The 26,127-nt window shown below is 36.8% G+C and overlaps 2 protein-coding genes across 5 annotated transcripts in view; one reads left to right on the forward strand and one right to left on the reverse strand.

The window, feature by feature from the left end:
* Window positions 1-349: 349 nt before the first annotated feature.
* LOC118687515 (photoreceptor outer segment membrane glycoprotein 2) lies at window positions 350-6,526 on the forward strand. The gene is made up of 3 exons (XM_036384524.2): window positions 350-930; window positions 4,603-4,849; window positions 6,260-6,526. Exons 1-3 carry the CDS (start codon window positions 350-352, stop codon window positions 6,524-6,526), a joined length of 1,095 nt encoding a protein of 364 aa, XP_036240417.1.
* Window positions 6,527-11,189: 4,663 nt separating this feature from the next.
* UBR1 (ubiquitin protein ligase E3 component n-recognin 1) overlaps window positions 11,190-26,127 on the reverse strand; it is a 59,878-nt gene continuing 44,940 nt past the window's right edge. For all 4 annotated transcript variants that reach the window (XM_036383931.1, XM_036383929.1, XM_036383930.1 and 1 more), the window contains exons 36-47: window positions 23,751-23,806; window positions 23,347-23,443; window positions 22,100-22,167; window positions 21,102-21,252; window positions 20,174-20,261; window positions 19,361-19,494; window positions 18,032-18,140; window positions 15,862-15,918; window positions 15,297-15,374; window positions 14,473-14,643; window positions 14,221-14,322; window positions 11,190-13,810 (exon numbers count right to left, since the gene is read on the reverse strand). In XM_036383931.1, coding sequence (XP_036239824.1) covers window positions 13,669-13,810; window positions 14,221-14,322; window positions 14,473-14,643; window positions 15,297-15,374; window positions 15,862-15,918; window positions 18,032-18,140; window positions 19,361-19,494; window positions 20,174-20,261; window positions 21,102-21,252; window positions 22,100-22,167; window positions 23,347-23,443; window positions 23,751-23,806 — 1,253 coding nt within the window. In that variant the 3' untranslated portion in view covers window positions 11,190-13,668. The remainder of the gene's footprint in view (window positions 13,811-14,220; window positions 14,323-14,472; window positions 14,644-15,296; window positions 15,375-15,861; window positions 15,919-18,031; window positions 18,141-19,360; window positions 19,495-20,173; window positions 20,262-21,101; window positions 21,253-22,099; window positions 22,168-23,346; window positions 23,444-23,750; window positions 23,807-26,127) is intronic.

Below are 26,127 nucleotides of genomic sequence, written 5' to 3' on the forward strand. Positions count from 1 at the left end.
GCACAGAAAATTGGTGTTGACAAAAATTCCTAGGAATCCAAAGTCTCTGTTCGTACTATTCGCTTATTTTTAATTGCTCTAGTTGGTCCTTAGAACTTATTTTTTTTAAGTGGTTCACATTGTTACAAAATTTAGGCAATAAATTTCACTGGGGCACTCCCTTGGCAGGACTCAGAGTGCGTGAGGCTGTACAGCAAGTTCTTTTGTAGGCTCTATAAATACCTGGTCAAACAGACAGTAATCTCTCTCCCTCTTCTTCAGATTTCCACTGCACGCCTTGGATCCATGCTCCTAATCAGCTTATGAACTTCCCTTGACCTACGCTTCTTTTCCTAGTGCATGTCTGACTATGGCTGTCCTCAAAGTCAAATTCACCAAAACCAAGAGGGACAAATTGGCTCAGATCTTATGGATCCTCAACTGGGTTTCTGTAGTGAGTGGGATCATTCTCTTCAGTCTTGGCCTCTTTCTGAAAATAGAGATCAAGAAGCGCAATGAAGTGATGGCAAAAGGGGACATTAACTCTGTCCCCAACATGCTGATCTCTGTAGGTGTCATAGCATGTATCATCAACTTTCTGGGTGGCAAAATCTGCTATGACTGCTCAGATGCAAACAAGTTCTCTCGCTGGAAACTAGTAATGCTGCCATACATCGTATGTACCTTCTGTTTTACCTTCTGCATCCTGGTGGGTGCTCTCATGTGCTATACCATGAGGAACGAGCTGGAAGAGTCTCTCTATCTGGGACTGAGGGATGCCATTAAGTTCTATAAAGACACAGACATACCTGGGCGATGTTTCTTAAAGAAAACAGTGGATTTGTTACAAATTGGATTCCGTTGCTGTGGAAACAATGGCTTTAGAGACTGGTTTGAAATTCAGTGGGTATCTCCTCGGTATCTGAATATGGCTTCCAAGGAGGTTCTGGAGTAAGTATTTATCAGTCACAGCAAAAAATTCTAGAAGAAAAACTCTTTTGGGACTGGAAAGCCCTTTTTTCTGGACCTTTGTATCTTAATTTTAAAAAATGTAGAATGACCAGGTTACTCACAAAATATGCTAAATACATGCACAATCAAAAGCTGCCTTTTGCTAAGCCTTTAGGGATGCTAAACAAAGCAAAGATGTATTTCCTTTTTCAGTGTGGTGAATTAGCTACCTCAAATTTTGAATTTCATTTATAGTGAGCTGATAACAGTAAGAAAAAAAGGACTGTACTATCAGTACCTTGCACAGTCAATTCTAAGCACTGAAAGACTCCTCTTCTTCAAGGTATTAGACTTTGCAATCCCAAGTTCAAATCTGTATGTTCACATGTGAGAAACTGCCAAACACCACATACACTGCATAAAAAGCAGAAATCCCCCATTTCTTTCTGCTGGTGGTGCTTCACATGATGTAGCAACTATGAAATTATATGCACAAAAAGAAGAGTGGTAATACTTACAGAAAAGGTACAAATTTAAAACGTACAAAAGTAGACAATCCAGTCTGTAATAGTTCTAAAGCTGAAAAAGGTCTTCACTGACAAGAGAGTAGTAGCTTCGTATTCCCAGGAAAGACAAATGGAAAGAGCTTGACTGGCATTTGTAAATGCTGCATTGTCTTGAACTCAAAAATCAGTTACAATAAAGCCAGAGAAAGGGAGGCCAAAGGTCTTAATTTTACAGAATTTGCAATTTGAAACTGCCATCATAGCAAAGCATATATAGAGACCTGCAAAGATACCAGAGGGCAGGACCTAGGAGAATACAAACAAGAGGGCATCAGCATACAGAAGACACTTGTCTGTGGAAATAAAGCAGTTCAGGCATTCTCAAGAGAGAAGTTAGAAAGTGTCGCACAGAACAGACTGACCAGAGCTGTTTCAAGTCTTGGGTCTATGCTGAAAAGTGACATGACAACAAAGACCATCCCCAGGAATTTAGGAGTAGTAGCTTCGTGTGAGGTCAAAAGTAAAATATACTTCCTTTTATGTCTGTGAGAGAGGCAGAAACAGTAATGTTCTACCCAGGGTTTTAATTAAGTTCTCTTTTATTCTGCAGGCTCCTCTGTGCTCTGCCATTGTTTTGAGAATACACTGTCAGTTAGCTTTTGCCCCATTTAGGCAGAAGGTGGCAGTGAAATGTGTGTGAGGGAAGTAATTTGTAAATGTCTTTTGCTGTGGATAGATTGCTTAATTTTATCTTGACTGGCAGAATCCCAGTTGGTGCTGTATAACAAAACTATACCATGACTTCCAAAAATCTAGTAGTGAAACATTTGATATGAAATCCTTGGAAGCAAAGCCCAGCTGGAAATGTTCTGAAAGGATGGAGAAGGAATCAAGTCTTTCTTGGTTTCAACTTGTACTCTCTGTCAGTAGTTTGTACATCAAGAGGCAAAGCAGGTGAGATCTGACCTACTGTGAATTCACAGTCATGTAAGCTTTCCAAAACTGAACTTTTCACCTTCCTACAAAACCCTCTTCTACAGATCTTTTGCCAACACCACAATTTAACAAGGCATGGAAACAGTCAGTGGGAATGGTAGGAACATGAGGCTACAGCAGGACAATGCTACCATTGCTTTGGATGGGTAAAAATCATCTTTGCTCAAAAGCAAAGATTTGCTTTACAATACCATAACTGCTTTGAATTGCAACAGCAAATAGCAGTGAATGTGTTGCTCCACCAATTCTTTTACTGAAGTCTTCCCTTCTAACAGTACCAAGACACAAATGAAATAATTTTTAAATTTTTTAATTTGCCATTAGCAGAGAAAACACAGTGGCAGAAGGATATAACCCAAATCTGAAAACTGCTACTGTTGGCAGTAGAAAGGATTCCTCTTTATACCTCTCCCAGAACAAAAGAAAGTGTTTTAATTGATGCTTGGAATCAAAAGAGTTTAAGAGATTGTATTTCAACCATCTTAAATGCTGTACTATATTGGGGTCATTAAATATATATAATACCTTGAAACATGGAGGGCATTTTGCCATCCCAGGTAACATCTTCCCTCTCCCAGTGTGCCAGTCTTTCTCCTCTGTGAGCTTTCTCTTCTCCTCCCACATTGGAGCCCTCTGCTTTGTGCCTCTCTGGCTCCCTTCCCTTCCACTGCTTTTGCCTATGCCCACAACATGGCTCACACACTTCAGTCAGGGATATGGTGCTAACAAAATGAAAAGCTAGACTTGAAAACGGAGAAAAATTCATGCCTATCCCACTCCTTATGGGAGCAGGAAATGGCAGGTGAACTTCCTGGTTTACCTGAAAGATCTTTGAGGAAAATGTTTTTGAGAGAATTTTAAGTAAAACAAAAAAACCACTACAACCCAAATTAGAGGAAGAAAAGAACAAGGAACAAAAAAGGAGGTTGTATTTAGTGGGCTCACAGCAATAAAACAAAAGCAATTTTTCTGCCATCGTAGCACTGACACAAATACTGAGCTTCCTAGCAGCTTGGGTTACATTTGAAGGTTACATTTATTAATTTGTAGGTCCCAGATTCCAGGTCAAGACTGGACCACAGTGTTTCTGCTCTGTTTACCTAATGAGCTTCTTTTAATGATTTCCTTCCCTCTCATTTAGATCAGCTGTACTGGAACAGAAAAATATTATTTGCAAACATATTAATAAATGAGTACGTTTTGGAAAATACTAGAAAATTTACTATTGGCAAATAGTGAATGCTGTATATTTTAGTGGAATTATCTATCCTGTATTCCGGTCCCTTTACAAAGGGTAAATGGCCTGGACTTGATAAACCAGAACATGGTTCTCACCCATGGGGCTGTCTCAGGAAATCAGCCTTTTCCACCAAGCATAAGAATAGATACATGCTTAGAGGCTGCTTCCCCAAGGTGTGAGAGTGTCTCTCAGCATCTTAGATACTGTCCAGTTTCTGGAAAATCTCTTTCTCAGAAGAAAACAGATGCAAAGGATTCATTTATCTTCCAGAAAATCTTGGTTAATTTGAGACTGTGTTCTTTTCCCATCCGATGATTTTTTTCCTATTCCCCTTTATCTTTCTTCTTTCACCACTTGTTTTCCACCTGATCTTATAGAGGAGGGAAATGATTATTTTTAGCAACAAATACATTTCTTAAAGTTACAGAAAGTGGAGTTACAAGAAGTAGAAATTCCCTTGTGAATTAGTCTCAAAATATGTGCTGGACCAGCCCTTGCAATGGGTACAGTGGCAAAAGGCCAGCAGATGATTTCCAGTGCTTCCTGTGGCATACAAAGTTGTTCTTGTATTAGGATCCCTCTCATGAAATGATTAGGCTGCAAAATTAATCCAGAAGTAGTAAAACACGGGATTTCCAGGGATATAACTTCCATTAGAATTCCACCAAGATAAACAAGTCCAAAAATTGTCTTTAATATTCAGCACAAAGATACCTAAAAAGGCAACATCTCCTACACCACACTTAAATACAGCAAATCCAATATTCAGTTCCTGCAGTAAACAACTTTTCCAGTTGAAAGTATATCCTTATTTTCCTTTTGTTATGTTGGAGAGGCCTACATTGCAGCAGAGTTGTGTTATTCTAAAATCACAGGCATTGCCTGCTGCTGCCGCCAAGTTTGTAATGCCCAGACTTTGTCCGGTTGCAGTCGTCTGAAGAGCAACGTCGATGGGAAGTTCTTGGTGGATGGAGTCCCCTTCAGCTGCTGCAATCCCAGCTCCCCACGGCCCTGCATCCAGTACCAGCTGACAAACAACAGTGCTCACTACAACTACGATTTCCTCACAGAGGAGCTCAATATCTGGATGAAGGGGTGCAGACAGGCCCTGCTGGATTACTACACTGGTATCATGAGATCCATTGGCATTACAGCATTGCTTATTTGGTTGTTCGAGGTAAGTCTCACAAAAATGGTCTTTATGGCATTAATGAGTCTTCTGTCTCTCCAAGATGGAAAACAATGACAGTGTAACACATGAGAAGTTCCTCGACATCCAGTATAAAGGCCACAAGCACTTCAGGAATGTTGAAGGATTTCTTTTAGCAAAGACAACTTTTCCAAAGTCCACAGAGTAGAAGGAAATCTTGTTGAGGATGAGAACTATCAGAAACCACGTATACAATTTATAAAGCTTTTTCAATAGAATATAGCATATTCTCTTCCCTGCTGCATTTATGGGATCAGATACAGGATGATAAATGAAGTGACACAACTCCAAGGAAATTTGGTGAGAAGGTCTGAGTGTTGTTTTAAGTCAGTTTTAAGAAATATATAAAATATGAGTAGGTCTTTGGCTCAATGCATTAATTTTCTTTATAATTAAAATTGAGCATTTTATTAATATCTCAAAGCCTCCTTTTTATATTACCTAGTTTCACGATATAGACAGTACTTGTAGTCATGGCATATCCTTTTAGAAGTAGATTGGGCTGCTGGTTATGCAATCAAAATAAGCACATCACAGGCAAGCTACACAGCTGCAAAGCTGCACTGTTCCTGCTGACCTCTATAAAGAAGAGCTCTCTGGATGTTGTCATCTGCAAGTAAAGGACGCTCCAATGGCACAGGCTCCAATACAGTTTTCTTACCTTTTTAGTATGTTTTAGTTTTCTGACTATGGCTCTATTTATTACATAAACATTAACATTGTAATTTAAGTAGTTCAAAACAGTCCTCAGGCAGTTCTAGGAGGGGTTGTGGTGCCAGAAATAACCTGAAGCATGTGAAAAGCTGTGAGGCAGCTCTCTGTGTTCCCTTAAATATTGACAAGCTGATCCTGATTCCAACAGAACAATGAAAGTGGAGCTTTTTCTTAAGCTTAGACTTCAGCCTCTGCCATCCTTCCTAAATTTCATGCCTTGGCATGCTTGACACATATGGGTTACAAGGGAATGATTAAACCTCCTCGGAAGAAATATGGATTTAAAGTCAGTGGAAAAAAAATCCACTGAAATTAACATACTACAATTTTTTCTTTCCCAGTGACTGATGGATCCATTAGTTGATCATCCATTTGACATCAGTTAGTTGCAGTCTCTGAGGCTACAAGGTTCACGAGTAATTCTATGTGTTTATATGCAAGGAGGATTGCTACCTGAAGAATGAAGCGAGAATCAGTCAATTTCTCCCCACTATCTTTTTTTTAAAATGTAATTACTGTATAACCACTTTTCCAGTTATTGTTAGGATAAAGAATCTGTCTGCTTTACACACTTAGGAGGCCTGTAAATACACAAGTCAGAAAACTGAGTGATAGGACTGAGGCTGCAATTTCAGCTCTTTAATCATGAACTGTTTCTTACAGCTCTCTGTACTCATTGGTGTCCGGTACCTACAGACAGCCATGAAGAATGTCCTTCTGCTAGGAGATCTGGAGGGTGAATCAGATGGTTGGTTACTAGAAAATAGTTTTGTGGAAACCGCCAAATACAACATCAACATCATTAAGAATCTCGGCAAAGCCAACCAGATCTCCACTGTCTCAGGCATGAACGACCCCAACATTAATGTTCAAAACACAGACTGTGACAAAACTAATATTACAACAAAATCTATCCCTGCAGCTAGGTAGGCAAATCTTCCAAGAAATGACATTACAAGTGTAGCTTTGCTCTATTACAGTCCTACAGTCACCAGATTTTATCTGGTGGGGGAAAAAAAGTAGAATAACTAGTAAAACAACTGAACAAACCTGGTGTCACCAGACTGGTGACAGCTCCAAAAATGCTGATACTTCTTTGGATGGATGTGTTTTTACTTGTAAAATTCCTGATTCTCAACACTGCAAGAAACTTCTGCAATTTCCCCCACTTTCTCTCCTTTACTTAGAGACTTCTATCATGGTCCTAATGCATCACAATAATCATTATGCACAAGCAAATATTTTAGACAAGGTGGGTCTACATGTACAAACATACAGATTAGTTGAATAGGTACCAAAGATGTCATTACACCTATAAAATCTCAGGAGCAGGGAAATCCCAAAAGAAATTATTACACTGGATAAAAAGCTTATTTATAAAAAGAAGACAAAACCTGAAATGAAGATTCTGCTGGTGCAAGTTAGGAAAGGGGAAATTTTAAGAAAAATATACACATATGACAGCCTACAAGAATCCACCATGTATGTGAAATTCAGGTGAAGACAATAAAAGTTACCACAAAAGTATTTCACTTGTTTTTCCCAAAGTGTCTGAAGTACCTTTTCACTTTCCCCTCCAATAGTTTAGACAATGCTAGTTGCCCCACTTCCCTGAAAGTCAGAGTACAACTGAGAGGGGTTCTCTGCTTAAGAAAACTGCTGCCTTGTGCAGCGATATTTAAACTTCCAACTAGCATGTGATAGCACAAGTTTAAAAACAAGTAGATACTTTCTATGAAACAAACACTGATGATCTTAGATGCTTGAAAGCTCCTAGTTCCAAAGTACTTAGCACACTCATCCAGGCGTGGGAAGGTAAGACGTTTGTAATCAATGAAGGCAGACAGACTGACAGCTTGCACATCACGCCCCTGCTACAGTGCTCAGGAGCTTTGTCAATGCATGGAGTGAAAGCCTTCAATGCACCAAACACCTCAAGTTACAGGATGCCCTAGGACTGTAACTGATCATTAATAGTCAGCAGGAGAAAAGTACCAATAAAAAACAGAGGTGGAAAGACCAAATAAATATTTTACATGTTACTGCTGTGAGTGCATTCTTTGGATAATCAAGTAAACGAAATTTTATCACTGAAATATTTTAAATAAAACCATTCGTGCTTTTGAAAATGTGCAAAATAACAGTAAAAATTTCTCTACCTAAATACTATTGTATCCCATGAGAAAAAGCAAAAATTATACTATAAGGATATATTGTAAATAAATTGTGCAATGTAGTAATCTGTAGTCTAATTCCAGCAGGCTATGTGCATGACCATAATTTCAACTGGAATTCCTTCACTGCCTAACATGATAGGCCTACACTTAAGTATGTTAAAACCCCTTCAAAGAACTAGATTTATAAGCTGAGACTTTTTTCTACAAGAACTGTTAATTCTCCCCTTTGCACTGCACTTACCTGTATGCCTACTTCTTGTCTTCATTGCAATCACTTTGCCCAGTGGGTGATTAAAACTTAACTGTGTCTAATTCCTTCAGCCATTTCTGGGAGCCAGAAGTACTTACCAGCAGCTCTATAATTAGCTGATGATACAGGCTGGAAAAGAATGAATGCAGAAAGTTGTAGTTCCTTGAGAGATCAGGGAAAATACACTCCTTGTATTGCTAACTAATCAGATTTTGCATGTTTTTCTTTAAATGCAGTGTAATTTTTTTCAGATAAGTATGCCAAGTGTCATCTGTGTCAGTCACTAGCAGTCACTTCCTCAGGACAATTTTATTCTATTTTTGGTACAACAGTCCTAGACCTCAATAACTAAAGCTTGTAGAATTATAAGAACTGTGAACTTACTCATCTGATAGCTTTCTAGTTAATGGCTTTGTCAAGAGTCTGCTCTGAAAAAACAGATTTGGAAGGAAGAGTGAACTGATGATCCAGCCTCAGCATCTCTGTCAAGACAAAAAAATGCCATCCAGCAGCAGCTGTAACACATTACCACAAAGAGCAGAGGTGTAAGTATCCAGCTATACAATTTTCTCTGGCCCCCACACAGCTCATTTACTTGCATATGAACAAAACACATTTTACCATAAAAGACTAAGCGGCATTTAGCATTACATTTAGCATTACATTAAACTTTGTCTCTCAGCTAACTGCCCCGAACTGCAGCAGTGGAATGTGATTGGTTTTGAAATTAGCTTACTTTCAGCATACATCTCACAGGCAACAGTCCTTGTCTGACCTATTACCAGTAATCACTTAGTCATTAGACTGCTAATTTCTATCCTGTCTAGGCATTCAGAGTCTCCACCGATAGGGATACATTACAAAAAGATAATAGCTCACTTCACAGTATCAGGATAAAATTTACTTTTGTCAATAAATGCTTTCTTCTTTGCTTTGTGTTTACTGATTTCCTCAGAACGTGGAATTGCTACACCCTACATATCCAGCTTCCTTTATAGCACCTCTCATGACCGTTTGGGTTTCCTGTAGTATTTAACACCAGAGGCACTGGATCAAGGAAACAAACTCAGGCAGCAGCACAGACTTCATCTTTAACTCTCCGTAATTCATAAAGACAGATGGCATTAGTGAGCCAAGCCTTTAAGCCAGGGCATCTGCTCAGATACAGAAATAAATACGATTCAGGGGACACTTGTTATCCTATTTGTTACTAATGCCTAATCCAGCCGAAATTTATAACAATACAGAAAATTCCAGAGTAAGGAACTTACCTATGCATAAAACTGTCTTCTTTATCAAGTTATTAATTTTAAAAATAAAATAAACACTGTAATGTTGAGTTTCTGATGAAGGCACAATGAGAGTTTCTTTAGAAATTGCATGTATGATGCTCTTCCTTAAAAGCTTGCGCATTGCCACTGAAAATACCTGCTCCATATGTTGATCACAGAGAAAAAACAGTAAGAAATATAAACATGCAGCACATCTAGGATTTTGTTAAAATGATCGTAGTTCAAGCAGATCTTCATCACCTTGGGATGAACATCTCAAATTCTTGTACCCAAAGAGGCCAATATTAAATTTCAGGCACAATTAAGGAGGACATGTAAGGTTCTGAGGTCTTCTGAGAAAGGCTAACCCCACATCTTCACAAATACAGCAAGGACTTGAAATGATCATGAAATCCACAGTCCCCACTTTGTGCTTCACAACATTTTGCTGCAGCTCATTCACTCAAGCATAAAGCCTAGAAATCTAAACTTAAGTCTGATGGACTCTAAGTTGTTTGACAACCTGTACTTATACAGCACAAACTATACTCCTTTTTTGACACTGATCTCATGAGCAGCAAAAATAAAAGTCAGGTCCCATTTCAATGTCTCATGTTTAACCTGGTCTCTTACTCATGGTTACACAAAACCACGTATGTATCACCTCTTGGAATTTCAGCTTGCTCTCCTTCAATGCAAATTTCCTTTACATAACTTCACTTTTGTGAATGATTTTGACTGTACTGAATGCAACTTCAGAGAAACGTAGCTAGGATTAGAAATAACTAGATCAGAGACACATGTAAGGAAGTGGATTTTCATTATTAGCCATTTTTTCCTGTATGAACCTTCCAATTTAGCCTACCTGGAAAACACTGATAAAAACAAAGAGAAGAGATTGTGCCACAGAAATGAAACTACTTCTATTTTTGATAACATCTTTGAACACCTTGTCAAGTAATAGCTTAGAAGAATCTAAGTAACAGCATAGATGCTGTATTATGAATCTGAATAGTTTACATTGGAGATTATTCATCATTGTTGTCTAGAAAATAAACAGATTTCAACCATAATGCAGAGCATATAATAGTGAAAATACTCCTCTACATAACTTTGTACACTGAGATTTTTTATTACACAAGAAATACTGCTGTGTCTTCTTTTCTTTTTTCCCTTAATTAACAGGATTCTTCTTCTAATTTTCTTCAGAACATTTCTGTTAGTAGACTTCAACCTATCTACCTCTACCTTTCACCTTTCAGGAATCAGTTCTTAAAAACCATTTACCGAGAATAAGCATAAAGAGCAATATCATTAACACCCAAATGGTGCCCAAAGCTTCAACAAAGCAGTGAGAACATGATGACAACCAGCAGCCTGTAACATTAAGAGCAAGAAGTACCGGCCATATCTATGTAAAAGATGTCTTGACTCCTTGCTTAGGTCTATAATAAACCACTTTTTTTTTTTAAAGTATGTATCACACAGCACATGAGACCAACAACATAAAGTTTCCCTTTCTAGAGGCTAAGTATCTGCCAAACAGTACAGCCAGTTCTTCAAGAAGATACAAAACTAGATGCACTCAACTAGATCAGTTTCAGGGCATATAAATATTAAATTCTGTACTATTAACTTTTTAGAAATTTATGTAGACAGTGTAGGAATTTGCATCTGTAAAATACTAGGACAGGTTTCACATGGAGCATATCTTTACATAAGAAAAGGCACCCTACCACTCCTTACAGTATGACCAAGATACAGCCTACATGGATAACTGATAGTTTACCAACCATTTTCCAGCTCTTCTCCTTTCCCATACTGACAGACACCACTATAACACTCTTGGTAAAATGAACTGTGAGGTGCCAAAGTGCCTACAAATAAAAACTGAATAATCTACGAGAAGTTACTTTATTTCCTTTTTTTTTAAATATACATATACAAGATATTTTATTTCAAAAGCACAAGAACATTATACAAGTTTCAAATTTACATTTTTGCAATTTAAGATACCAGTATGTGCATTATCAAATAACTTCTGTCAGCTTGGATGGAACAGAACTAAGTGGCATAAGCATCTTGCAGTCACTAAATACAGATTATACTCACAGTGAACAAAACTGCATAGTAATTTATGAAATGAAAGATGACCACGCTAGTCAGTGAATTATAGGGGAGCCCATTTGCTAAATTAGTATGCGCAAATGTAGACTCAACTTTCCTCTCCCACTTCTTTAGCTACAAAGAGATTTCCAGAGCTTTAAAGAAGCTCACTTTTACCAAATCCTTGTATACTACAGTTCAGACAGAAAACAAAATAAAGTGATCTCACTGTATATTGGAAAATGGAAATTTTGTATCAGTGAAGTGCAAGATAACTGAAAGGTCTTGAAAACTGAATATGTAAATATCAGAGGTAAACAGTAAGAGAATACAGGTTTGGTACCAATGAGGCATTTGCCAGTCTTAATTCAGTATTTTTGTTTGTAAGCAGTGTTTTGATCATATAAAAATCACCAGCGCATGCAAGTTTTCATGACAATTGTTCTAAATTCAGTATGTGTTTCAAACATGTTTTAGAGAAGACTAACAGCATTAACATTTGTCTTCTAAGAGTTTAATATTCAGGTTTAAAATCTGACAGAATCAAAATAAGGAGAATGGTCTTAATTTCAAGAAAGAGAATACCTGGAAAACATATCAAAACCAACTTTTTATATCATTGGGGAAGGATTACAGCACAAGTTTTTAAAAAGTGTTTGAAACCACAACAATGTTTGAGATCATTGGTATTCCATATTTAGATTAGTTATGGTGCTGTTCAGTGCACTCATACATACAAACTCAAAAAACATTTTTAAGAAACCCAGAAGAATGGTATTTAAATCTAAATAATTAATTGTGATTCTACTATCTCTCACGTAATTGTGGGAAAAGAAAACAAAACAAAAAAGAAATCAGAAATCACACAAAAACACTCCGACATTAATTTGAAAAAGTCCCCTTGAAAGCCTGATTAAAATGGCACCAAAGAATCTACAAATAGCAAAGAGGCAAGGAAATGGAGGGTCGTGACAACTTCAAACTTTCTCAGGAGATGCCATTTCCATGTGAAAGAGTTTTTATCCACCACATTACAAATTCTCTCATGTATATTATGGCTGAAATTCAGAAAACAGAACAACAAACATTTAGAACTGAAGCACAATCACATATCATTGAGAGAGAGTTCAATCACAATGTGCTATTAACTACTGAAGGGCAAAGAGACAGATTTAGCCCCCTTTTCTTCCCTTTTCTGCTCTACCTGGCATCGAACCACTGAACATGCCTCCCAAAACACACAATTTCATTTATGCAGACTTCAAAACATGCTCAAACAACAGTGACAGAGGATAATGAGTGGAAAAACCCCTTGGATAAGGGCAAACTTATTTCTGATTCTAAAACTTGCTGGTTTTGGGCCTTGATTTAAGTCCAGTGACAGCTTTGAAGGCTGTTTACTTCACTGAGGTCTCTGGCTTGGTAGCTTACAGAGCTACACCACAACTACATATCTGCAGTATTTTCACTTTTGATTCTTGGGGAAGGTCTCCGAAGACAAACTGTAAAAGAAGTAAAACTAACCACAACCTAGGCAAATGGTGAAGCCCCAGACCTCCTATGATATACATTAATGGAGGACAATTTCATTAGATAAAGTGCAGTTCTGGCAATGCAAAAAGCACAGACTTAATTTTTTGGTGCAACAAGCAAGATGGTAATCCGTCCGTGCACCTTCTATTCCACACTTCTCATTTAAAGAATTCATCAATGAAAACTCTTCATTAAATCCCAAGGTATATCTGAATGCAAGCTTTTTCTGTAAAACTTATTTTTTATTTTACCTGTTGCTGCAGGTGACTAAAGACCTTGCACCTTCCACTCCAATATGATCTCAATCTATTTAAAGCTTCACTAGCTTGGGAAAAGAACCCAGGAAGAAAGTAAAGGAGGCTTTTCCTTGGCAACACCATTTAGATATGTTCTCAAGGCATGGAAGAGACAAATGTGGTGTGTGCTCTGAAAAACAGCATTTGGGAACTGTCCTCATGAAAACACATAAAACAATCTGAACTTCTGAAAAAATTGAAATATTTCTGGTTCAGTAATAATTACAGAATGTGATTTTCCTTTTTTTGGAAAGGAAAAAAGAGGAAAATGTATGATACGAGTTTCTGTTTCAATGCATCAGTGATACATCCAACCTAGAGAATCCATCAATTAATTGTCTGAACTACAGAAACCACTTGAGTAGATTTTTTACTGCCACCTTCCTTTCCTTTTCCAAAGTACTGCCACAGGTCAGAGTTTTCGCTAAAATCAAGAGACTCAGAGCAGCTGCCAGTTGAATCCAAAGAAGATCTGATTTGTTTCTTGGCTCCTGGCAATCTCCTCTATGATGCAGTGCTGCTGCCACAGCAGATGGAGCTTCCGGTAACGCTCCTGACATAAGTGCAGGGGATTCCCTCTTCTTCAGAGGAAAAGAGAACAACCAGTTAGCATATCAGAATAGCAACTGATAAACTGTCCAATTAATAGGCTAACATTAACTCTAGACTAATTGAATACTAATTAAATTCCAAACAAGTCTATCAGAAATGAAAAAATATCTCTACTTGTGACAAGCAATGACTGCCATTTCTATGATGATATTTCAGCAATGGCAGTTCTCATGTTTCTGATGAAATGCATACAAAGCATTCTTGAGACAAGTAAGAAAGTTTAACAGTACTAAAAAAGTGTATTTTCTCATTATAAACTACCCACTTCTGACTGGAAACTGCCATCAGTTCCCCAGGCCAGAAGAATGTTGTTGTCCAATGAGTATAAGAAGGAAAGAAAGATAAAAATGGAGAGGTCGGAAGTCAGGCATTTACTTACTTTAGACCTGGATCTGTTTCTCCATATTCATCCAAATAGGGTGCAGGATATAAGCAGCCCCTGGTTTTACCTTCAATGAGGACAACTTTGCATTCCCTGATTCTTAAAGAAAAGAATAGCTACATTTAAAATACAACTCCAATCAGGATCTTCCCTTTCTGGTGAGCTATAATTTATGTCAAAGTGTTGTTTCTTTATCTCAGACAAAAAGAATCAAACGCTTTGACAATGTTGTGAATTCTGGCTACTTACTTGAGAAACATGCAGACTCCAGCTCCACATTGAAGAGCATGAGAAGTACAGGCTCCCAGCTCCTCCCCATTCACCAGCTCCTGACAGCAAGTGTTCTGGGAACATAGCATTGCCCCACAGAATAAACACAATACCGGGTGCTTTTGTTCATCATCAGAAGACCGTGGGCATCTAAAAGAAGCATAACCAGCATGTCACAGCAGAAAACAAAACTTTAAAAGAAATTTTAACTAAAGGTTAATGTTCCTTAAGAAAACCCCCAAAAGACCTATCCAACCAATTAAAAACCCCAAATCACAATCAAACAAAAGCCTATGATATATCACAATCAAATAACATATCTGCCTCCTTATGTTGTATTTTCACACTGTTTAAAATTAATTATCTGCAAGATATCTCCTTTGAGTAGGAGGTTGAACTAGATGATCAACAGAAGTCCCTTCTGACCTCAATTATCCTATGATTCACACTTCTTGGCAAAAAACAGTGCCATCATCTGAGCTTGTTGTGTCCAGTGCAAAAATAATTTTCAGGCCTATGGCCAAACCAAATGCACATTCCGCAGGAGAAAAGTGACCAGCAGACTAAGCTATAAAAATTTTATATGCTGTCTTATCAAACACAAGTGACTTCATTTAGCAAGCTGTTGTGCTTCACATTTAAAATGAACAAGTACTAGTGTAGGTCAGTATAACCATAACAATGCCTTCTATACAAAATAATTGCTGTATTCTTTCAATACCAGTTACAGTAACTGCAAGAATATAAAATTCACTAAAAGTGACAAAACACCTAAGAAAACAACTAAATATGCCACATCTTACCTAAACTGAGAGGCTTGATTCAGAAGGCAACTGTAGTCTTCAGGAAGCTCTATTAAATGATTTCTTTTCCTAGGATACCTGGGTAAGTGGAATAGAAGTATTGTGAGAATAATAAAGATCAAAGCAAAAAATGGACTAAATAACCACAAACTCCTGCTAAGCTTTTGGTCATTTCTGCAGAGGTCCACAATTCTAGAGCAATTCTTCAGTCCCAGAATCTCAAATGAGATGCTCCACACGGGAGCTTCAACATTTCTATATTCCAGCAAAGGTGCTGACCTTAAATTTCACATATAACCTACATGTATGAAGACATTTCCTATTTCAGTTAGCTTTTGGTCTTTCCTAGAGCAGGACAGATTACTTGTCTAACAATGTTGTACAATCTCAATAAAGAGTCAATGTATGAGGAACAATACATTGGAAAGAGATTTAAAGAGAAATGTACTTCTAGCAGTAGGGCAGAAGGAATAAAACATGACGTCTCTGACTTGCTCACAATAAGCATTTCATTCTTTCAAGTGTTTAAGTCAAAACCAGAAGAAAACAACAACAACAAGCTTACCTTATTGCAATGCTTTTCCCTTTCAAACAACTTAACACCACTGGATCAGTACACCACCTGTTTCAAACAAACATTTGCAGATTACAGTACTTGATAAAAATATATGTTTAGGTTCATTAAATTAAATTAGTAAGTGATAAGCAAACACAAAACACTGATAAAAAGCACTGACAGTTCTACCTAAAACTTTGCAAGAAAAAAAACAGGGGTGTTTTATAATAGTTTTCATCAGGAGAATGTTTTGCATACAGGAGGAAAAACCTATGTGAAAAAAGACTTAAAAATACCAAAAAAGACTTAAAAATACCATCATGCACATAAAGCCACTAGATTTACACAGAGTTAAACAATGCAAGTAGTCTTCAGACATACTCAGTTCCTCAACGTGGGATACAAAACACAGCACCTTTTGAAATACATATGCTAGAAGATACAGCAGAAATAAATATGGTGCATTCTAATAGAAAAATATTTGTTGCTTTTATTAAATAACCATCACCTAAAGGCTATTTTACAATGGTTTATTACATAATTGCTTAGAATGGCCAAATGTGTCCATCAAAAAAATGGCAGGTAGTGGCCAGCTACAGAAGAGAGGAGCTGGTATATTTAAGATGTCTTTTAAGTTATTTCTACAAAAAAAAAGGAGAAGGGAGAAAGAACTGCAGCAGATGGTCAATCTAGTATGCTTCATTTAACACATTTCTCAACAATCATCGAATTCAGTCTTCTGAAATAAAAATCTGTGAAAAAACATATGGGAACCTGCATGATGATTTGGCAACTGTTACTATTATGTTAAATATGCAGCCTCCTACTTGAAACCTCTTTTTCTGTAGCACAGTAACTATTTGTTAATCCTGCTTCTAGTGATCTTTCCCTATGTTCACAAGCATCATATTGGTATTCTCTTAGAAACATTTGTATGTCTTTAAGCAAATATGTAAGAACAAGTAAGAAAAATTCATTTAATAGTTTACTTGTAAAAACGAATCTATTAATTTATATGTAATAATATACACTACAAATGGAATTGATAATAATAAAACTGTATGTAGGGAACTGTTTAGGTCAGCTACATGGACTATTGGAAATCAACAGTTCAAAATGTAATGTCCCTAAATTGAAGAAATCTAGACCACAAAGATTAAAACAACTAGAGGTTAAAAAACCCAACCAAACAACAATGAAGTAAAAGCTAATGTGAGTCAGAGAATTCCGCCAAGAACCAGGAATAATCATTATTGCCATCAGGTGCTCAAATGGTCATGTTAAATACACATTCTCCAACACAATATAGCTGCTCTAGTCTTAACTGGGGATGAGGTATGGTGTGTCCATTCATTTAATTTGAGGTTTTGAATGCAGAATTTAACCAATTCTTTCTTTACTGCTAAAGAAAATGTTTTCTTTACTGCTACTTTCACAAACTGAAAGAAGCGAAATTTAGGTTAGAAATTAGGAAGAAATTCTTTCCTCTGAGGATGGTAAGATACTGGAACAGGTTGCCCAGAGAAGTTTTGGATGCCCCAACCCTGGAAGTGTTCAAGTCCAGGTTGAATAAGTCTTGGAGCAGCCTGCTTTAGTGGAAGGTGTCCCTGCCCATGGCAGGGTGCTGAGAATCCAGATGGTCTTTAAGGTTCCTCCCAACCCTTAACATTCTATGATTCCATGACTGCAGATGGCAAGGCACATAATGCTCAAATTGTACCTTTTAACCATTAAGCCAATTTCAACATCCACGAGTCTATTTTGCAAATATTGAGAAGAAATAAAACAAAGCCTCATCCTGCTAGCTACATGATTTTCCACATTCTCATTTTATAGCTCCTCTAATCAGCACTTTTGCTGAGGACAGATGAAAAATAGGTAAATGAGCACTGAGTGCCATATCAAACATGCAATGGTTTAAAATAACTTCTGTCTGTATGGTTTCATATAGGTCTGCAAGCACTAGTCCCTTAAACTATAATTAGTTAATACTGGAATTATCATAAAATAGAGAGTGCTGTATGTTTCTGAAGTGCTTTAAGAGATTTAGTGTACCTGTACAAAATGTTTAGAACTTCAGTATGAGTTTGAGCTTAGTCATTCATTAACAATTTTGGTCTAGAATTCCCACAGGGCCACCATAATAGAAGAACATGGCCTGTCCAGTCCCAGTTAGTACCTTTGAAGCAGTGGATTTACTGTGTCCCAATATTCATGGAAGAGCACGAACAAATTTGTAGGTAGAGAGAGGTAACTACAAAGTGCCTTGAATTGCCCTTCTTCAGAAACTGCAAAAGAAAACACGAATGAGTGCTTAAGTGTTTCAGCACTGCTGAATAATTCACTCAAAACTAGAAATGTCCTGATCCCTTTTCCATTGAATAGCCTGTATCCTACAGCTTCATCATAGCGTCTACATCGTACAACTGGATATTATTCTGCCAACTTAATTAGAGCTATCATTTGGATTAGCAGAGGATCTGTTTAAACAAATTTTACATATATAATTAAGTATTTTTTAATGCATAAGTTACTTATTTTAATGCATAATACCAAAATTATTTTAATGCATAATACCAAAATTCCTTGCTTAAATTACTGCATAATTTGTCACACAAGTGCAGAAGATTTCTGTACTTGCATTTTATTTTTTCACTACCCTTACGATAGTCCTCAGTGATATTAAATTTTGCTGTAATCAAGTCAGTGCTAACCATACATAAAATTGGGCTAATTTTATAGTTTGCTGGGTGGTCATTGATTGTCTCTGCTACAGAAAATTACATTGTTGGTTCACCAGAAAGATTCCTCCCTACAGAATCAAAGATCCAGACCCCTGGTAAGGATAACAGCATATCCCAGTGTGCAGAGAATTTTGACTTGCATATCCTAATAAAATTCTAATTTAATTCACAGTTTATATAAATCAATTTTTCATTTTTGTTGTTATATATGGGTTATATTTTGTCTCAGTTATTCATAAAAATTACTGCTCTTCTTTCCAAATAGTTGATGATTCTGTGTTTCGCTGCATTTTGACACATAACAAAATATTTATTTTTGGGGTTAGTAACAGTAATGTATTAGGATCCTTCAAGGAAGAGGCTTAAGTTTTATATTGTGCTTTGTACCTGTTTGGCTTTGTTGGCTCAATCCTGGTATCTTTAGCATTTACCAACATTAGCACTACAAAAAACACTGGGCTTTCAAAATACATTTCAGGCAATTTCTCAGGTGATGTAACTTAAATTCCTGAAATTATCTTTAAACTGCTGAATATTTATCAACAAGTACTCACTATCAATACATCACTGACAATTCAGATATTTGCATCTTCTATGCAGGTCAGGACAACTCAGCCTCAAGTGCCTGTCCCTTCCTCTACGAATTAGTAATTCCTTTACCTTCCAAGTCTTACTTTCATGTATTGACTATTGTTAAATTATTGTGAATATTTAAAAGTTCTTTCAAGACAAAGAAGGTCATACATTTGTTTTCTCCTATGTACCTTGTAGTAGCTCCTCAGGTGGAGAAACTCCCAGCAAATAATGAAAAAATAAAGCAGCACAACGAAGGTAAGGCATGATGCCTTTTTTAACACAATCCCACACAAGCCAGCCTGGAATATCCTGACTGAAGCAACTGTAAAACAGAGATGAGAAAAAGCTGCAATAGTTCATAGTGCAAATCATTCTAGCACTATCATATTTTGGCTAGCATTGGTAGAATGGCAGCTGTGTAGAAGCAACCCTCGTGTGCCCCAAATTCTGTGAAACACAGCCACCAGCACTTGACTTCCAACTTTCCCTTTTTACAAGAAGTGAGTACAGAGTTTATGAACCGCACTTGTAATAAATCTTCAAATTAGACAGCTGTACCTATCAGAAAAGTCTGAAAAATGGGCACTAACACTCAAATAAGCCATAATATTCAGCTTTACACTTATCCCCCTTTTGTAGTAGGACCATTTCCTTCTTTCTCGTTTCCATTTGTAACACAAGAGATCTAAACCAAAATAATCAAAGCAAAGAAAAAATAAATACTGCAGTTAGATGCATTTCTCTCTACAATGGATACAGGTATTTTTTCATCCTCAGGATAATGATTCACTCTGCTGTCCACAAAAAGCAGCCACTTTAACAAAAAGCATTTCTTTCACCACTTGCAGTGTTGAGGAGACATGGGAAGAAAGCACAAGGCACTGTGCTAATTCTCCATATAAAATGAGTAATTTTTTCCTGTCTTCTATGTTGTCCTGGTCAATCCTGTGGATTGCTGTCTTTCCAAGAAAATTTAACACTACAATTGAACTGTTACTTACCCACTGGTGTATTGGCAAACCTCTCTACAGAAAGACTGTGCAGATTGTGCCTCCTCACTATTGTCAGATGTGTGAGCAGTAGGGGATTCTGCACACAAAAAGAAGAGTCCACTGTAAATGCACGACATCCTGACACACTTCTCTTTTACAAATACTAAACCTTTTTTTTTAATTCAATTGCATTACAGAATTAATTCCACTTTAGTTTGCTTAATTCTTTTCTATTTGCTGTTTTCTGTCTTAAAAATGTTCTCCCAAGACTTAATGCTGTAAGGAAGAATCAGGATTACATTCTCATTGATCATCCTCAGTAAAGAACTGCTTCCTTCCCTTGAACTTCTGAAGTTGTTCTACATAGCTTAAACTACAGAAATTTTTTTAAATGTCTAGATTTTTTAAAAAGTCCTATCATATTGAAGAAAAAACAAAGTACTAGCTAGAAAGTCCACAGGCAATTTTTAACTATGTTATGAAGTAGAGAGAAAAATTTAATTCTCTCCTATCAGTTTACAGGATTCTGTATTTCAGATCTGGGTATTTACTAAGTTGAAGAGCAAAGAAAATTTTATTTCCCAAATCCATATGGATTATCATTGTGCAGCTCAGTGATGCTGGCAGAACTTTGATTCTCTTACAAGGAGTGAATAAGGGAAAGTTACCCCTCTAAAATGACTGACTGGAGCAAGTACTGATATATCAACAACTATTTTGTTTTCTTAGCCTAAGCACACAGAAGTGATATAATAAAATGCTCTGAACTTGATGTAATGCTACTTCATTTTTACCAGAAAACAGTTATTACTACCTTGGCCTAAGTGTCACCTCTTATGAGGACATTTATACCTGGAAGACACTAATGGTATCAAGGCATTATTTTTAAGAAACTGTGCAAAAATGCCAGAAAAATGCAACACAAATACATATCTACCTGTTGCTGAAGAGATGACTATTTGCATTATGTGTGCCAGTGTTGTCAGATGGAAGAGGTAGAGGTGGTTATAGGCTGAACTAACTGATGAAGGTTGCAAGTCTACAGCATCTTCCCAGTATAAAGATGGAAAGGATAATACAGCTCCCACCTACAGTGAAGAGGAATAGGCAAATATTAAAGTGACAAAAATTTGGTAAGAGATACAAGAGTAGCAACTATACTCTCACTACACATTTGTATTTTATTTCTGTATTCTGAGTATGTTAATCTATCTTGCTAGTTTTAATGCAAAGTGTAGCAAAAACTCACTGGAAAATATTAACCATTTGAGTACTAGGGCATGTAGGAAACTCAGAGAGAGTTGAATGGTAATTGTCACTTTAGAGATATACCATACTCAGTTCCTAAAAAGCTTAATTTCTGTTCTTTTGTTCAAGACAAAGCACATTGAAAAAAGTGGAAAGTGAGACCAAGCATTAGATAGAAGGACACCCAGGGCAAGACAGATTTTATTTGGTGAGTCTGGTTTTATTGGCTGTTTTGGAATCCATGCTTTGGATTTTTTGAATGGCAGAAAAATCTGTAATACAGATTTGCATTAAGAACAGAAGGAAGAGGCTAAGAAAAATACAGAAGCTAATGAGAGTCAATGTAAAGAAATCAGAGTATGAGATACTGATTGAGACAAAGGGAAAGTGAGGGAAAGAAACTGAGTGTGTTTCTTAAGTTGTTTTTTTTAATCCTTAATAACAATGGAAGTGGTAAAAAGAAGATTGAGATTGCAAGAAGGAAATTTAATAAGAACAAGACAGCAAAGATTTGAAAGTTAGCAGAACTAAAAGTAAACACAGCAGTCATATGCAATCATTTGATTGTTACTCATATATAATCATTTGACTCATGCAAGTGAACAGATACTATTTACAGAGTACAGTAGACAAAAACTTGTGCTCAAAAGAAAGTATTAATATGAAGAATAAAATGAACCTGCTTACCAAAATGTGGAACATATCTACTTCTAAGAGTGATGGCGTGTCCTCCCCTTTATAGTTCGGTAGGAGAACTACAAAATAAAGGTATCAGTTAAATATTTAGCACGTATTTTCTTCTTTTGAATTGAACTGTAGTATCAGAATCTGATTTTAGAGCCTCTATCATTTCTGTGTTTTCATCAAACAAAGGTCCAGATCCCTAAGTAAGGGTCTGTTTAATTAACTGCTTACCACTGGTTTGATTGTGCGTGTTAAGCTATTTCCACATGCACTAACAGTTAACAATTTTAATTAATATATCTTCAAAATTCTGAGACATAAATATTTATTTCTCCACCTCTAATTAATTAATCACACATAGTGTTAAAGGTGAAGGTCCTTAGGCACCTCAACACTAGATGCCTCACAACCATGCCCAATACAAAAGCCTAAGAACCCCACATAAGACTCTTAGACTAACACAATCAATAAGAAACTAGGGGGAAACTAGTTTCCCCCTACATGCCTCAAACTAGCTCTCCCTGGGACTGAAATATCTTAAGCTAGGCTTCAAGCAGACTTTTTAAAGTACTGAAAGTCACAGAATTATAGAATGGTTTGCATTGAAAGGGAGCTTAAAGATGATCCAGTTCCATCTCCCCTGCCAAAGGCAGGAATGTGACTCACTTCATCAGGTTGCCCAGAGCTCCCTCCAATCTGACCTTTAACACTTCCAGGGATGGGGCAACCACTTCTTTGAGCAGCCTGTTTCAGTGCCCCACCACCCCCACAGTACAGAATTTCTGTCTAATAGTTAACCAAAACCTATTTTTTTTCAGTTTAAAACCATTCCACTTACGTCCTGCCCCTATCTACCTCTCTAATAAGTCCCTTTCCCTCCTTTTTATAAGCCCTCATAGGATACTGGAAGGCTGCGATGAAGCCTCCCAGAGCCTGCTCTCCTCCATGCTAAGAAGGTGAGGTCCCACAATTAAGACCTATTTTGTGTTTTTATTCACCTGTTTAGAAGAGAATTTGAGTAATTCTGCACATTGCGAGAAACAGTTGTTACCCATGTGTTCCAGACTTGACTATCTGTAGGTCTGGGTAACCTGGGGTGAGTTCCATCTACACACCATGATTTCAGGCAACTGAAGTTGCACTGCTGTCAAGTACTCTGGCCCTGGCTTCTGTGCTGTGCTAACCTGTGTGTCACTTTGGAACAGAAACTTCCACAACACAAAAGGCAGTAAATAAAAGGACTACAGTACCTCCTAGAAGACGAATCAGGTGTTTCTGTATCAGAAGCTGTGGGGATGTTGTTCTCTGAGCAGCTGCAAACTGCACTAATGCTTTAAGGCCGCTGTGCTAGAGCGCAAGAGAAAAGGGTTGAATGGGGAAAAAAGGCTAAATATAAGAGTGATCTAGAACTGTAAAAACATATCTACTTCTACATAAACATAAAAGACATTTACAAATTAATTTAATATGAACATCCATATATAAGCAGATATTATTCTTTCAAAGTGCTCTTTATGCTATGAATCCACACATTGAGAGACATCCCTCAACAGAGAATGATCTTGATGTTAGCAGTTTTGACAGGTTTATAGATGCATGTATATTATAAATATTTTTTTGTTTAAAATATATTGCATATCTTACTCATCCATACCTGTCTATTTTGTAGGGATCCAAATAAAGGCTTGCCCTCTGTTTCCAAGAGGTTTTCTTAAAATTAAACACAGAAAAAATTAAGTTGTTTTTTTTCTACACAACCTAATATTAATTTATTCTTATTATATACACTCCTTTTTAAAGCTCACCTAAATTGTTGTAACAGAATTCTCTTGAAAAAAACCAAATCTGTCTTAAATGGCACTGATAATTTCCAAGATAAATTATTGCAATAAGCAATTTTAAAATTTTCAGTTTTCAGACTTTGCAAACAAAGGATTTAAAGGAATGTTGCTTCACGTGAATGATGATAAAGCATTCATTCTATGGATTCAGATTTATTTTCAGTTACCCTTATGCAATGCTCAAGTGACATTTACAGAGATGCTATGCAGCCATCTTACCCTCATATTTATCATAGAATGTTAAGGGGCTGAAACGGACTCTTGAAGTTCATCTAATTCCCACTCCCCTGCCATGGGCAGGGACACCCTCACTAGATAGACCACATTGCTGAAGGCCTCATCCAACCTGGCCTTGAACACTGCCAGGGCTGGGGCAGCCACAATTTGCCTCAGGCAACCTGGCAAAATTTGCACTACTGCATTTGACTGCAGTTCAACAGAAATACTTTGAAAACAAAACTCCCAAGCTGGAATACAGCTCATCTTTCCTCCCTGAGTGCTTTGGTTCTGAAGGAATAATCAGGAAAAAATAAGCCAATAAAAAATAAGAAATCAAATTAACTCAATTGAGTAAAAAGGTATCAGTTCAAATGGTTTTGTACTTCAGTCACTTTCCAGAGATGAAACAGTACACCTGGAATTTTTAAAATTTTATTTCATTGGGAGATTTTGGTTTGGAGGCTTTTTGTTGTGGGGTTTTGGTTCTGGCAGGTTTTGAGTTTGTTTCTTTTTTCAGGAGTCTGGCTTTTAGCAATGATACCAATTCACTTCCCTTAGGTCAATGATGTTTTGAACCTCCTCTAGAGGTTCCTCTGAAGTTCCTTGTCTAGGCAGCTTGGCTATATGCCCATTAAATGGTTTCAATAATACACTATACCTAGACCCTAGACCAGCATACTGAAGCTATGCAGGCAGTTTTGCTTTACAATTCCACAAAAGTCTGCTCCATTTGCAAACAAAAATGATTCCAAGGAAGTGGTGTGGCCAAGTCAAACTGTCACAGTGATCGCTCTGGCTTTATACTCTTCTCCTCAAGAGTACCTGAATTTTCTTCTACTAATACAGGCCTTCAGTATCAGACCTGTGACAACGGTTATTGGAATACAGTTGGACATTTATGCACTTACTGGCTAACTCCTCCTTGACAGCCACCAATATCCTTTTTCATATATCAAACAAAACCAATCTGCACAGTATTAAGTACAGCAATGTTAATAAAGTGGGTGACCTATTTCAACCTATTTGAAAATATAGACTCCATCACTAAAGATGCAGTCAGTTCTATTTCTGTTTTATCAGAATATTCCCAATCCACCTAAAAACCTTCTGAACTCCTGATACTCCATTAGAGATTCAAGGTAGACTAAACTTGTACTTCTACATTTTCATCAAGAAATACTTGGTGTAGTTGACAAATCACATGTATGGACATGTACAATTATGATCTCAATCCCTTCATCATGCATTTTAGACCTAGATCTTGCCTTTTTCCCTATCTGGAAGCATCTACAGATTTATCTACAGCTTCATGTTCATTACACAAACTTAATTGTATATGTAGTACAGAAACGAAATAAAATAGGTACATTATCCCACACAATGAATTTTTTCTGCTAGTCTTTTTGCCTTGAGAGATTCATGGCAGAGAATGTTTGGTAGTTTTTTTGGTGGTTTTTGTTTCTTTTTCTACCAGGTATCTACTTAGCAGTTTCAGAATACAAGAGACTTTCTACTACAAATCCCATGAAAATTTTTTAAAGAATACAGATAAAACCAAATAAGGAGACAGAGTACTATTTCACAGCTATTAGACATTTAGTGTAGGAGATGCCTGCAGGTCAATGATCTTTGGCAACCTGAAAATATTAATTGAACATGCTTAGTGTTGCAATTAGTAATGTGGAACATGATCTCTATGGGGTTTACTACAATCACTAAGTGCTGTCTCAAATTAAATTCAATGTTGGCATTTCATACCATATTTCATGAGCTACTATGTAAGAACAACATCCTACTATTTATATTGGTTTATAGATAATAATTCTATTATACATGTAATTACATATAATTTAATTTGCTATACTATTACATATGGCTTGTACTTATGTAGAACTATTATTTGTAAAATCACATTGTATAAAATTAAACAATCAAGCAACTGTAACATTTTCAATTAATGAGAAGGAATAA

Source organism: Molothrus ater, chromosome 6 (assembly GCF_012460135.2).
Source record: "Molothrus ater isolate BHLD 08-10-18 breed brown headed cowbird chromosome 6, BPBGC_Mater_1.1, whole genome shotgun sequence".
NCBI classification, from domain to species: domain Eukaryota; kingdom Metazoa; phylum Chordata; class Aves; order Passeriformes; family Icteridae; genus Molothrus; species Molothrus ater.